Source organism: Lepisma saccharinum, chromosome 3, assembly GCF_977018435.1.
Source record: "Lepisma saccharinum chromosome 3, izLepSacc3.1, whole genome shotgun sequence".
NCBI lineage: Eukaryota > Metazoa > Arthropoda > Insecta > Zygentoma > Lepismatidae > Lepisma > Lepisma saccharinum.
The window spans coordinates 81,984,800-81,998,278 of record NC_139231.1 but is presented as its reverse complement, the minus strand read 5'-3'; the positions used below and the strand labels follow the sequence as shown (position 1 = coordinate 81,998,278).

General features: G+C 34.7%; 2 protein-coding genes across 7 annotated transcripts in view; one reads left to right on the top strand and one right to left on the bottom strand.

Annotated features, from left to right (window-relative positions):
• Positions 1–7,398, top strand: part of lute (BTB/POZ domain containing protein 3 lute) — a 61,091-nt gene extending 53,693 nt beyond the window's left edge. For all 4 annotated transcript variants that reach the window (XM_083118910.1, XM_083118913.1, XM_083118911.1 and 1 more), the window contains exons 4-6: positions 1,298–1,514; positions 5,441–5,806; positions 6,441–7,398. In XM_083118910.1, coding sequence (XP_082975036.1) covers positions 1,298–1,514; positions 5,441–5,806; positions 6,441–6,914 — 1,057 coding nt within the window. In that variant the 3' untranslated portion in view covers positions 6,915–7,398. The remainder of the gene's footprint in view (positions 1–1,297; positions 1,515–5,440; positions 5,807–6,440) is intronic.
• The window catches only part of Brf (Brf RNA polymerase III subunit), a 193,685-nt gene that overhangs the window by 147,356 nt on the left and 32,850 nt on the right, over positions 1–13,479 (bottom strand). The gene's annotated exons all lie outside the window — the stretch shown is intronic.

Here is a 13,479-nt window from a genome sequence, read left to right as displayed (position 1 = left end):
TCATATGACCAATGTAACTTGAGTTGTACCCCCAAAAGGAATGGTCGGCACGCCACTGATTCAAGCTTCAAAATGCAGCGGTACCTTGAAATGACTATAGCTCAGAAACTAAATGCCCTAGAGATATGAAAGATATACCGTTGTACGAAGAATGAATCACAGATTTAGACGATATATAATTTATGCACATTCGGCATATCTATGGAGGGGGAAAGGGGGGAAATCCCCTGAAAATACTTTTTTAAATAAATGGGGTTTCGCCCCCCCGCCCCCCGAAAAAAATGATATGAAAAGTTCAAAATGCACATAGAAATTATCGCTGGCATGTAAGAAACAGAAGAATATTTGCATCATTGTCGTATGACCAATGTAACTTGAGTTGTACCCCCAAAAGGAATGGTCGGTACGCCACTGATTCAAGCTTCAAAATGCAGCCTTTCCCCCTCCATTTTCATGAAGACAAAAAAAATGCAAAAAACCATTTCTGTTAAATACATGTGTTAGGAACAATATAAAAAAATAAAATCGAAATTCTAGCCAAAAATAGAAAAGTTATAACGTAAAAACTATGACCTTGACACAGCGTCTCGATCGAGACGCTTGGTACCCCGAGGGTTACTTTTGGGTATCTCGTTCGAGACGCTTGGGCACCAAAAGGTTAAAGAGGCACTATATTTCTTAAATCAGCAATGTTCAGTTATATGGCTTGACAAAAATTCCATGGGAATATTGAAATGTTGCCAATTTAAGAAATATAGTGCTTGTTTACATAATTGTGACTTCATTGGTTTGAAGGCCAGAATGAATGTTTCATAAAATTAAGATTCTTTGTAATTGGACCAGAATGAAAAATCTGGACAAGCCCCCAATCTATTGGCATTTGTATTTTTCTTATTGTACATAACTTTCCTGTCTATGAGAATCCCAACAACAAAGATGGGCAAAGGAATGTCCATGTTCGAGTCAGGACTCAAAACTTCTAATTTCAGTGGCAAGTTCGTAACCCAGTTCTGTTGAACTACTGAACTGAAAACATCTTTGTAATTCCGCTATGTACTGTACTATTTCTTTTCACAAAAAATTGTTAACTAAGAATTATTGCATCTAACATTGTTCTATCACCTCTGATTTCACATATTACCCAACTGAATGAGTTACTTCAGTCTTGCGATCTGAGAGTTTTAAGTTTGAATTTTTGCCTGTGTTCATGCTATTTTCTGTTTTATCTGCTATACAGTAGGTCAGATGTAATTACTGGCATGTATTATATTATTAAATTTATAATTTTTACTTTCAGATATTTATACTGTGATGAGATCCAGTTGGAGGCAGATACTGTTCTGGCCACTTTGTACGTGGCTAAGAAATATATTGTTCCACATCTTGCCAAAGCTTGTGTCAATTATCTTGAGACAAGCCTCACAGCCAAAAATGCTTGCTTGCTCTTGAGTCAGTCCCGGCTCTTTGAAGAACCAGAACTGATGCAGAGATGTTGGGAGGTCATTGATGCTCAGGTGAGTGTTATACAGTTATTTTTTAACAAGTAGTGATGTAATGAAGCAGTAGATTTATCAATTTAAGTACATTCACTGGTAATTTTTTTATCCTTTGCCAGTGCTGATATTTATCTGATTCTAATTACATTGATTAGAGACCAACCCCCTATACGCCTTCATGGTGTGGTGCATAGCACAGGGGAGCACTTTACCTTTTTACCAGGTAGAAAATAATTCAACACTATTACATTAAATATGAAAGATATGCCAACTTTTAATGAACTTCTAGAAATGAAATAATGGATTGGTTAAAAGTAGGTCTCAGACTAATTGGTGCACGTATTGATCTCTGCCAGATTGGTGAATTGGTGCGAAATCCTGCCATTGTTGGGTTATTTTTTATCAATACAAGTGTCTTGTTGTTTCGTACAGGAAATATCTGAATGCAAAACCTATTGCAGTCATGGTAATTGATGAGGTGAATGAACCCTTTAGGTTCTTCATGGAGCATTGTAATTTTATATTGGATTGGTAGGATATCTGTTATCAGCATTGGCAAACTTTTATGTCAGTCCTTGTCATATCAAAAATTGGCACACCACATCCCTAATAAAATAATGACATAAGAGGGAGGTTGAATATTGAAATGAAAATATTAACCTGATTGTTATTATTTAAAACTAATGATGTACAGTTTAACAACATATTTCGATTTTTGGAATCCTCACAATTATTTGGGGTTTTTGTTTTAATAATGCTATGGCATACTTTCATATTGGTTAGTGTGCAAATGGAGTTCACATGAATTGAGGAAATAAACTTTCTAGTGTACAAATTAATGGTGAGTACTGTATTTTTTTTATTAGATTGTTATTCAAAAGTTCTTGTAACAATAAAGTTGCACAGTAGGTGCTACATGGATTTCTTAAAAAAAAAAAGAGTGGGGCAAGTGGAACATGCATTAATTTCAGTTTCAAACATGAAACATTGTTTCTGGCCAAGAAGGTTCATTCAAATTATGTACTTTAAACTGGAGTATGCATGAATAGTAATAACCAAACATAAAATATGTAACTGAATAACCTGTTAATATCCATATCAACCACTCTCACTGTTTTTTTTTCTCCAAATTGTTCTCTCTGTAGGTTTTTTTAATGATTTAATTGAAGAAGCCATCTCTTATAATAATTAAAATCTAATAAGCACATACTATGTTCTAGAATCATGTAATACCACTAAAAAGATAATCACGTTGAGTATTCGTTGATTTTAGAAACTATAGGCAACATAAAAATTTATGCAGGTCAACAGAAAAAAATGGAGATTTTTATTTATCATCATTTGGCTTTTAATTTGAATTTTGTAAAGATACATGCAGAGACCTACTGCAGGAAGCCAAAGATAATTTTGTAGCTACTTTTTATTGCTTCTCTGTGCATTTTATTTAAAAGAAATTTATGCAGTATACATTGGCTTAAAGAGACTCATAGCAGTTGGGTTTCAATATGTGATATACATATGTTCATCCGTCCTATCTAGTTTAGTTTTACTGGTGTAAAAGGTATAATTAGAAAATTTCCAACTGCACAGTCACATTTCTGTGACAAGAAAAGTTCTCCTTTTTTTAATTTTTTTTACAGCAGTACATTCTTTACTAAAGAGCTGAACAGCACATTTATCTTAATGTATTGCTTAATTAATGCCATTATTTAGGATATCTCTTTTAGTTTGTCCTTATTTTCGTGTTCGTAATTCCTCATGTTAAAGAGTTAACACACCAGGAACTCCTTGTGAACATTTTAATTTAAGCTATTCTGCTGTTCATTGTGCATAGTTTTCCCCTCCTCTTTGTTGTGTTGGCTTGCAATGTTGCATACTTTTTATGACGTTTATTTGACAAATCATTTCAAATTGCTGTTAAATGAGCATATGCTATTTGAAAGTTTTATTTGCAACTCAGTGATTAAATCTTGTCTTTGGACAGAAAGAAGGATGCAACATGCTCAGCTGATGCCTCAATTTTTCAAAGTACTTGCAGTCCTAGACTTCTCTCACCTCATCATTCTTTCTGACCTTTTAAAAAAGTGAGTAAATTTATCTCCAAGATATATCGAATATCTGTAAGCTTTGCTCTTGAGTGTGCATTAGATGTACATGAAATGTTTGTTATAAACAGGCATGTCATTGGAGAGTAATTCTTGTCACAGCACTGTGATTTACAAAATAATGCAATTTCTTCAATTGAAAAGTAGTTTGAGCTTATGTTAAAATTCCCTTTACAAATATTGCAGTTGTAAAAAAAAAAAAAAGAAATCTTCATTTTCTGGAATTAACATGGTACATAATGTTGCATAAGATTTATAAAAAAAAAGTTTAGAATTATATTGTTTTTGTTGGAAGAAATTGAAGGCTAATAGTTTTTTTTTTCAATTGCTGAGGTTAAAATTGCTTTCCTGTTTTCTATCCAAACTTGTCTTATAATCAGTTAAATTGTAAGTAGGATGCTTATTTTATATAAGTTTTATGTAGTGTACAAAAAAGTGTGTGTGTATATATGCAGTGCATGTAATCTGCTATTATGTGCAAGTTGTAATTCTCTTGAGTAAATAAAAAACACTAGATTTAAATGTGCGATGAAAGTACACCAATCCAGCCTGCAGCATCTCTAGTCAGTGGATGGAATATATAGCATGTATGTTGATATTTCTGTGTGCCTCATAATCAAAGCTCACTGCTTTGTGATCACATTAAAATATGTTCATAAATCCTTACTAACTCACTTACAATTCCTTGGGGTTTTTCAAACAATAACAATGCATTTCATCATCTTGCTTGTCAAATGTACAAGAAAGTACTGAAGTTGATGGCTATTATTAGAAAAACACATGGAAGAGAAAGTGAGAATTGATTATCTTCTTCCAATTATAGGCTGCTATTGAAATTCTCATTGAGGTGGTGCTATTAAATACAATGTTTCCAAATGCCTGTAACATCAGGCATTGTTCTAATTTGGTGAATTAATTGGTCTATTTTCATCAACAGATACATGAGAGCTTTTTTGTTGATAATTTGCATATTGGCTAAAATGGAATTCTGTACATATTAGCCCTGGCATGTTGATGCACCTTATAGTGTAAGTTATAACAGTGGCATGTGAGGCTGCATAAATAACTGCTTTATCTCAAAATTGTATCTGCACATAAAAGCATTAAGAAAATGCATGTTTAAACCCTATGGTTCCAGATTGCCTACCTAAATTTATTATTATCATTTTATATCTTCCTCCCTGTGGAATTATGAGTTGTTGTTCGCATCAATGCACAGGTGAATTTACCACCATTTTATGCATGTTTTTCACCTCCCCTTTCGAAATTACAGTAATTTCAGCAAGCCTTCATCCATAGGCATAGAAAGAAAAGGTGGGTTTGTCATTTGGTACCACTGAAATTGCAAAACCTCATGGTTTCAAGTTGTTTTTTTCCCTTTAAATTATCATAATAAATACTGTAGTAGTAATGATCTGCCCCTGTGAGTGTTTGCAGTTAATATCAGTGTTGACTTAGCATTAGGAGACAGTTGAGGAGCTCCAGCCAGTAGGGAGGCAACTTAGAAGGGTGTTATGATTGGATATACTGACCATGTGTCACCATTCACACAAGTGTCAGTGTTAGATTATAAAATGCATATGGCAAATTTAGCACACAGTTGTTGCTCTTAATTTCAGGGTTGTACATAATCTAGCATAGCTTTAATAGAATACCAATGAACAAACTACGCTCGTAACAGTTTTGTGAATGGTAACTGTGTCACTAAAATAGACAGATAAATTATATTTTTGCAAGTCACATGTTATCATTGTATGGTTATGCAAGAAGTAGATTTTAAGCATATCAGTTGATCCACAGCATATTTAAGCTAATGCTTGATTATTTTTTTTCTTTCAGGCTGAAATGGCTCTCCACTCAGAGGGTTTTGTTGACATTGATAGCAACACACTGGAATCTGTTTTGGCTCGGGAAACCCTAAATTGTAAAGAAACACATTTGTTTGAAGCAGCTCTAAATTGGGCAGCAGCAGAATGTGTTCGAAGGGATCTTGAGGTGACCTCCCAGAACAAGAGAACTGTTCTTGGAAGTGCCCTGTATCTCATACGCATCCCAACAATGACATTGGAAGAATTTGCCAATGGACCAGCTCAGCTGGGAATCCTAACACTGCAGGAAACCAATGACATATTCCTCCATTTTACAGCTCGAAATAAACCCATATTGAGTTATCCAATTAAAGCCCGAACAGGACTTAAGCCACAGGTAATGTGTAATTTAAACTATTTTTGTTTTATGCAGGCTTGCAAAACTTTAATGTTATGATTGATGGAAATGTATCTAGAGCTCCTGCATAGCCAAATGAATCCCTAGTGGGAGCTCCAGAATGTTGGGGTTGGCATCATGAGGCTTTGTAGTGCCAACTTCTAATAAGAGGGGGACATAAAGTCAGCACATGTCTTTAGTAGTGTAATGCTTATTTCTGCAATAAAAGTTGATTTTTTTTCCATTTTTGTCATTTCCACATTTAAAAGAATAAAAGTACAAAGCATACAAACATTCAATGTAAAATATAGGCAATGAAGAGGAAAATGTAATGCTGCAAATGCACTAAAAGTGTGCTAAATTAATCGCAACAGTAAGTTTTAAAAAATAATGGAATGAGGAACACACAGAATATTTATGCCTTATGGTGTTGTGAAATTATAGCAATTACTACTATTTGTCACTAGTAGAAGTTTCAGCAGGTCTTTAACTAAAATGTAAATTTGCTTCGAAAAATATATTGCTTTATTATCTTTTTGTAGTTAGTTTCATCTTAGACACTTTTGCAAAAGGACATTATGTTTTTAAATAAAGTATGATAAAAACAGAATTCTAATAGAAGCTTTTGTTACAGGTCTGCCATAGATTTCAGTCCTGCGCATATCGCAGCAACCAGTGGCGGTACAGAGGAAGATGTGATAGCATACAGTTTAGTGTTGACAAACGCATATTTGTTGTTGGTTTTGGACTATACGGTTCGTCCAATGGAGCTGCCGATTACAGTGTTAAAATAGAGCTTAAACGTCTGGGACGTGTTCTTGCAGAGAACAACACAAAGTTCTTTTCTGATGGTTCAAGTAATACCTTCCATGTGTACTTTGAACATCCAATTCAAATTGAACCTGAATCCTTTTATACGGCTTCAGCTATCCTGGATGGTGGAGAGCTAAGTTATTTTGGTCAGGAAGGAATGAGTGAGGTAACTGTTGGATGTGTAACTTTTCAGTTTCAGTGCTCATCAGAAAGCACAAATGGGACTGGTGTGCAGGGAGGGCAGATTCCCGAACTGATATTTTATGGCCCATCACCTGTTTCCGATGAGCACTAATAAACTATGTTCTATAGGTATTGTACATAATTGTGAAGTGTTATGCAGTTTGTGCATTAATCTTATTGTATGAGTGTGATAGTGGGGAATGTGCCCTATTTGATTGTGAAGTGAAAGGTTAAAACATAGCTGCCTTCTTCACATTCCAGCAATAATTATCAGTGAGCAACCTTTTTGCTAGATTTGACATCTTGAAACTATTGACGTAAATGTAGATTGCACAGAAACTAAGTTTTACATTAAGTAATCAATTTGACATAATTCTTGATCCAAGTGTATGATATTAGTGAATATTCTACCTATGCAAAACTGATCATTTTAGAACATCATTATGACCTTAAATTATAAAATAGAGAACAGCTTAAATGAATTTAAACTTGACATGAGCAGTACTATTTTCTTAACATAGAACATAAATGTACACATTGTTTCTAGGTATTATATGTATGAGTGTTGTAATTAAAGTTACTAGTTCCAGATATATGTTGTGTTTTCTTGTTTCCTATGTTATATACATGTATAAAAATTGTTTCTAAAAGAAACAAAATTGTCGTCACCCAAGTATTTCAAATCATGGTTCTTTTAAGGGGAACACACAGGAGAAAGTAAAGCTGTAAATTCTTAATGGCAGTTTTTATCATGTCTCAATAATTATCTTTCAGTCATAGACTATAAAAATTTCCTTGTGTGCATACCTGTTAGTATAATATAGAAACAACTACCAAGTTTGCTATGAATGTATATTTCGGTAATATGCATAATTTCAACCAAAAAAAAAAAAAAATGCAGTACAAATTTACATGGGATAAATAAATGTTCCAGCACATTTTGCATGCCTCACAGATTATTCAAAACTATGTGAAGACAAAATTCCCAAAAGAAAAATGATGAGAAAGTTTCCACTGAATTGTTTTGTGCTTGCAAGGTTTAGAGATTTGAAAAAAAAAAAAAAAAGTACACGTTTCCTCAGTTTCCTCAAGAATTTTTGTGGGGAAATGTAAACTCTGACCCTCCCCTCCTCACATCCTACACTGCTTATGGCCAAGAAAAATGGGATTTAACATGTACGGTAATATGTTAAACTTTGTGAAAAAAAATGAGCTATCATGATTTTTTAACAGTCTAAATCTCAGATTTTTTTCTATTCACTTTACTGTAGAGGTCAGTGATTTGCTGAAGAGTAATTTTTGTGTAAAATGTACGTTCTTCTAAATGTACTTTCAAGTTTCACTTCCCCTGAAAGCCTGGGTTGTCCTTCCCAAAGCACAAGTAACTTAAACTCTATATGGTAAATGGTTGTTATTCACTGTACAGAGTTGTCATTTTTTGTAAAAATGTTGGCAAAAGTCGACGAGTCCCAAAGCTCTGAAAACATTTGCACACACAGTTGACTTCATATTTCCCACCAACTCAACAAAATTTGGACTTTGTTGAGTTGGAAATACCACATTTCTTTTGTTATTTGGCATGGAATAATTTTATATAATTAACATATTTTCATTTTAAATATTTTATTATGATGCTAGTTCTTCATCTTATGTGCTTAAACTTTTCATTTTTTAATAACTCGATATTGTGGTATGTCATTCGTAAAGATGCTGCTCCAAAATGAACAATCTTGTCAAATTAAGTCAATTTGGTGGCACCTTGTTGCCTGAATAAAAAATTGTATTTCAGAGATTTTCATGAGCTTTTCCTGGATAAAGGTGGGAAGAAACAGAATGGAATTAAATGCTCAATAAAATCCATGAACATCACCATCGCCTAACCACATGACTCAAAATTTTAGTTGTCTCCTTTCTGCCATTTCAAGGATAGAGAAATGCACATATCACCTTGCACCGAAATCAAACATGATCCAGTTTCCTGCAATGGTTTTACTCATAATATCAGAACAATTATATATGAGTGCATTGTAATTTAAAAAATCCAAGATTAAAACCTTCCAAGATTCTTGCAATTTAAATTTAGACCTCTCAGGCCCGATTGTATAAAACAGTTGATCCTTAATTAGCCAGTAAAATTGATCTGCAGTCACGCTGAACTCTGATTTTGTGTTGTATAAAAGTTGAACTGAGATTAAGTCCCTGCGATCAAAGTTGACCCGCGATATTTCTCCGATCAGCAGACATTGACCGTAGTTCAGCTGTTGTAACATGGCTGTACCATGGGCTGTACTAACGAATATTTGCTTGTAAAATGTGTTGCAAGTGAACGTATGCGGCAAAACGGGAGAATCAATTAATAAAATCCTGTTTCCATAATAATAAAGAAGAAGCATGCACAACGAGGTGAACAATGATAAATATTTCTTCAATTTTTCTTTCTTTCCATATATCGTGTGTCATTGTTATTTACTGTTTCAAATACCATGTATTTTTTTCTTGAAATTTGCCTTAAATAACTGCAAGAGCATATTGTAACATTGTTTAATTGCACGATCAGAGAAAAGTAATTTGAGAACAATCGAGTGATGATACAAACAGAAAAAAAAATGACCCGCTTACGTTTTCTTGTTGATATCATTGTAAAACTTGCGTTAGGATGAAGAGGGAATATAAAAATATTACCATTTCGCTTTACTGCATCCAGCAAAGTGTTATTGCAATTCCATTTTGTCCGCAGAATGGAACAGAGCATATAACTTTGGCTGTAGTGTATATATCTACTGCTTTATGAACCGAGCACGTTGCATTTTAGTTGGTAAAGCTTTCTCTCCTCCCGATATATAAATAACACATATTTTATTTTGAATATTATTTGTTTTGGGCATAATTTACATCCGAGAGGACAAACGCGATTATTGTTTCAATATTTCTTTCCATTCGGGAAAACGCAAACACATTTTACATGTCACAACGTAGGTTATTCAATTAAGTGCAAGGAAAATTTCGTATACTACTTACAGGAACTAATGGTCCACCTGTAACACGTTATCGAGTAATCACAAAATAAATATAATAAAAATTTCCTTACATGAACAATAGCTCCAAATCCGAGTATAAGAAAGTTGTTATCTCTCTTTTTAGCATTAAAAAGAAATACAGATTTTTTTTAAAAAATTCTATTTATGCAAGCATATTTTTCTCCCCTTTGCAACCGAGAACCAATAGTTGCTTTCGTTGTCAATGATAAATCATCCACGTGGAACTCGCACAAGCAATATATGGCCGTTTAGTATCCAATTTACATGATTTTACTAAATTTGCAAAATGTTCGAATATTTACTACGTCGAGCACCTCAGATTTATTCTTTATTCAAATATTAAATACATACATTTACCTAAACAGACTTTAAAATGTTTGCTGTTCAGTGTTGGACAATTGGCAACATCACAGGCACACTAGCGACATGTCTGGATTTGCCACGTTGCCAAACGTATTTCTTTGACCCAAGATCAGGATTTGATCTAAGATCGACAAATCGACAATTTGCTTTATACAACATGATAGAAGCTTGAACTTAGTTCACTCACGGATCGTAGGTCAAATCTGATCTCCAGTTAGTGATGTTTATATAACCGGTCCTTAGTCTTCATCTGCCCCTCTTGCAGCCTGTACAGGTGGGCATGGTGATACTTGGACCACTAAAGCAAGCTCAGTTACCACCACCATGACCAGACTTCCATTCAATCTAGCAGATGAGTAAAATTGGTGGGTGGGATGTATATATCGGCTCTATCCAGGCTTTTTGGATAATTGCTAACAAGCCAATCTTCAAAATTTCACATGCAATTTCTCTCTGCAATGCTGTTGCCAAAATAACAAAAATTATGCATTATAGACTGGTATTAGTCAATAACTGATATACCGTATTTACACGTGTATAGTGCGCATGCATTTTGGATGGGTAAAAGTGGCAAAAAAATTATATCTCGTATATAATGTGCAGTACAATCCAGTTTCAAGAAATGCCTTGCTTAGTTGTAGGTTGTAAATCTGTTGCTATGCTGATCGAGAGTGAATGATGTCATACCTATTCAATTGCTCATTCCTTCTTTTTCAAAATATATACTTTTTCTTTCCGTGATTAATGTAACATTTATACGAGGCACATTCAGGACCTTCCAAATAGCAGTTAGCAGCACAAGCTTTCTTCCATTAAGGAATTTACACACTCCATGTATGTCATATTATTTGGCCAGAATACATTTTAATTTTTATTATCTTTTTCCTTATGTTTTCTTTCATCCAAAGTACCATAAAAATCAGAACGTTTCATCATTTTTTGATGAACTTATTTCAACCGCATTTCACATTAGTGTCGTTATCTTATATAGAATACTGTTTCCACATTCAGAAACTGCAGGATTCAAGCTTTACAACGATATATAACATGATAGGGTTCCGTAAACATGAAAAATCAATGTAAGTGTCCCAAAATCATGTAATGACTCTGTACAGTTTCATGTTGGCTGTCTGAATTATTCCGTGCATAATACGCACCACAGATTTTGGGGGCAAAAATTTTGGAAAAAGTGCGCATTATACATGAGTAAATACGGTATATGTATCGCCTCAGCCCTAGAGACTAAAAGTTCACTTACACCTGTCTCAATATTCATCAAATAATGAAAACAGAAATCATTTCAGTCTGAAATTAAGGAAAAGATTTCCAGAACAGATAACACATGGTAGTTCAAAAACAATATTAAAAAACGACACTAGCAGTGACTAGAACCTCAAGTATATAGCTAGCGATAATGCTGTAAGAAGATGAGTGGCTTCTGATACTCAAGATACTTAAGCTCCAGAATGTCAGATGATCTCAGTGTTTAACCCTAAATCTCCCACCTCCAGTCCAGACCTTAAGGGTCAGTTCAGTCCTCGGGAAAGTCAGTTATTTTCCCACCAAAAAATAGACACTGTCGTGGTCACCTGGGTTCAATAAAACAGATGCCATTTTCCTGACACCCACCTCCTTTCCAATATAACCATGGTCATAAGGTTGAAAATCATGGGCCATCCCCTATGGGGTTGCAACACAAAGCTATTTGTCATTTCGAGTAAATGCTGTGGACTGTTCTGATTTATGGCGATGGAAGGAAATAATGACTAGGTTAGAGAAGATACGAAGCTCTTATTCTACTTCTTTGTAAGATAATGAAGTTTTCATCAATCTTTAAGCTGTAAATGAAAATTCTCATCAGCTATTTTGGCATAACTTTCCACTTTGTGCAGTAAAGCGGAAATACAGGTCACACACCCTAACCAGCCACAATCATCCTCCAGCAGCTAATATAAATGGTTTGCCTTCCGCTACCATCCCACCACATCCAACCACATATTCAAAGCCCTTCTCCCATATGGCACCAAAGTAGCCTGGAAACCCAATGCCAAAATAGCTGATAAACTAAACGAACACAAACGGTACTTCCTCTATCCCCTTGATAACCCAGGTGTATAGGATGCAGAGTGCGAGTGCAAGGCACATTACATTGGCAGGTCCATCAGATCTGTCAATGAAAGAATCCAACAGCACCTAACAGATGCGAAAAAAGCCCAACCCACTACTGGTCTTGCTAAAAACATCAAATACAATAGCCATAAAATTCAAAAGGTACAAGTCGAACACACTGCCCACACACTCGTAGACACCAAAATCAAGGAAAAACATGCCATAATACACTTCCCGCATTATGCAGACGTACAGTTAACAACAGCACACTTAGCGTAAATTCCAACGAGGACGGTGGCAGTGGTTACTGAAATTAATAGAACAAAGAAGAAAACAGTTTTGCGGATAAAGTAAGTACGTCTCTCTTTTCCCAATTATGAATTTAATATATATGATCTTTTAATCTTCTATCTGTCATATAGATTGTTCTTCAAAGGACACTAACAAAGTAAACGAATTGAGATGTTTTATTTTCCACTTGCTGTGAAAAACTTGCTTCAGGTTATTTTTAAGTATGTATAAATTCAATGGGATTTGAATTAATAAAAGTTGCAATTTTTCACGTTATGGAGAAAAATTCATGCATAATTCCCGGAATTCCTGGTGAGTAGCCACCCTGCTACCTCTCCAAAGTGAACTCAACTGGAAATAAGTGATTATCATACACAAAATAAGACACTAAAAATCAAATTTTGTCAATTAGTAGAAGCAAAAATTAGGGCTGAGCTGATAAGATCTTCATTGTTGACTTGGTGTTTTAAGTCCACTTTATGCACAGTAAGGCTAATCGGGACTGGACCTACAGTTTAAAGAAGAATCTGAACCACTATGAGCCTCCACCCCTTGATTACAAGACGATCACGCTAGATAAGATCTTCGTGTGCTGATTTTAATGGTATTAGTATTGAAATTAACAAACACCAGCAGATACTTTTCTTAAGTTCAGGTAGCCCAAGAAATACTGGACGGTACTTTCTCGGGGTCTCGGTTAGAGATCAGTAGACAAATATTTATTATTATTACTCAATTCTCAAATCCTGGATTTGTTGCCCATTTCTCAAAACAAAGGTTTGCTGCCTACATCTCCAATCCAGCATCTGCTGGTTATTCAGGTCTGCTCATCCCATGTAGTCTGAATATTCCTTCAGAGTTACGCAAAAGTAACTC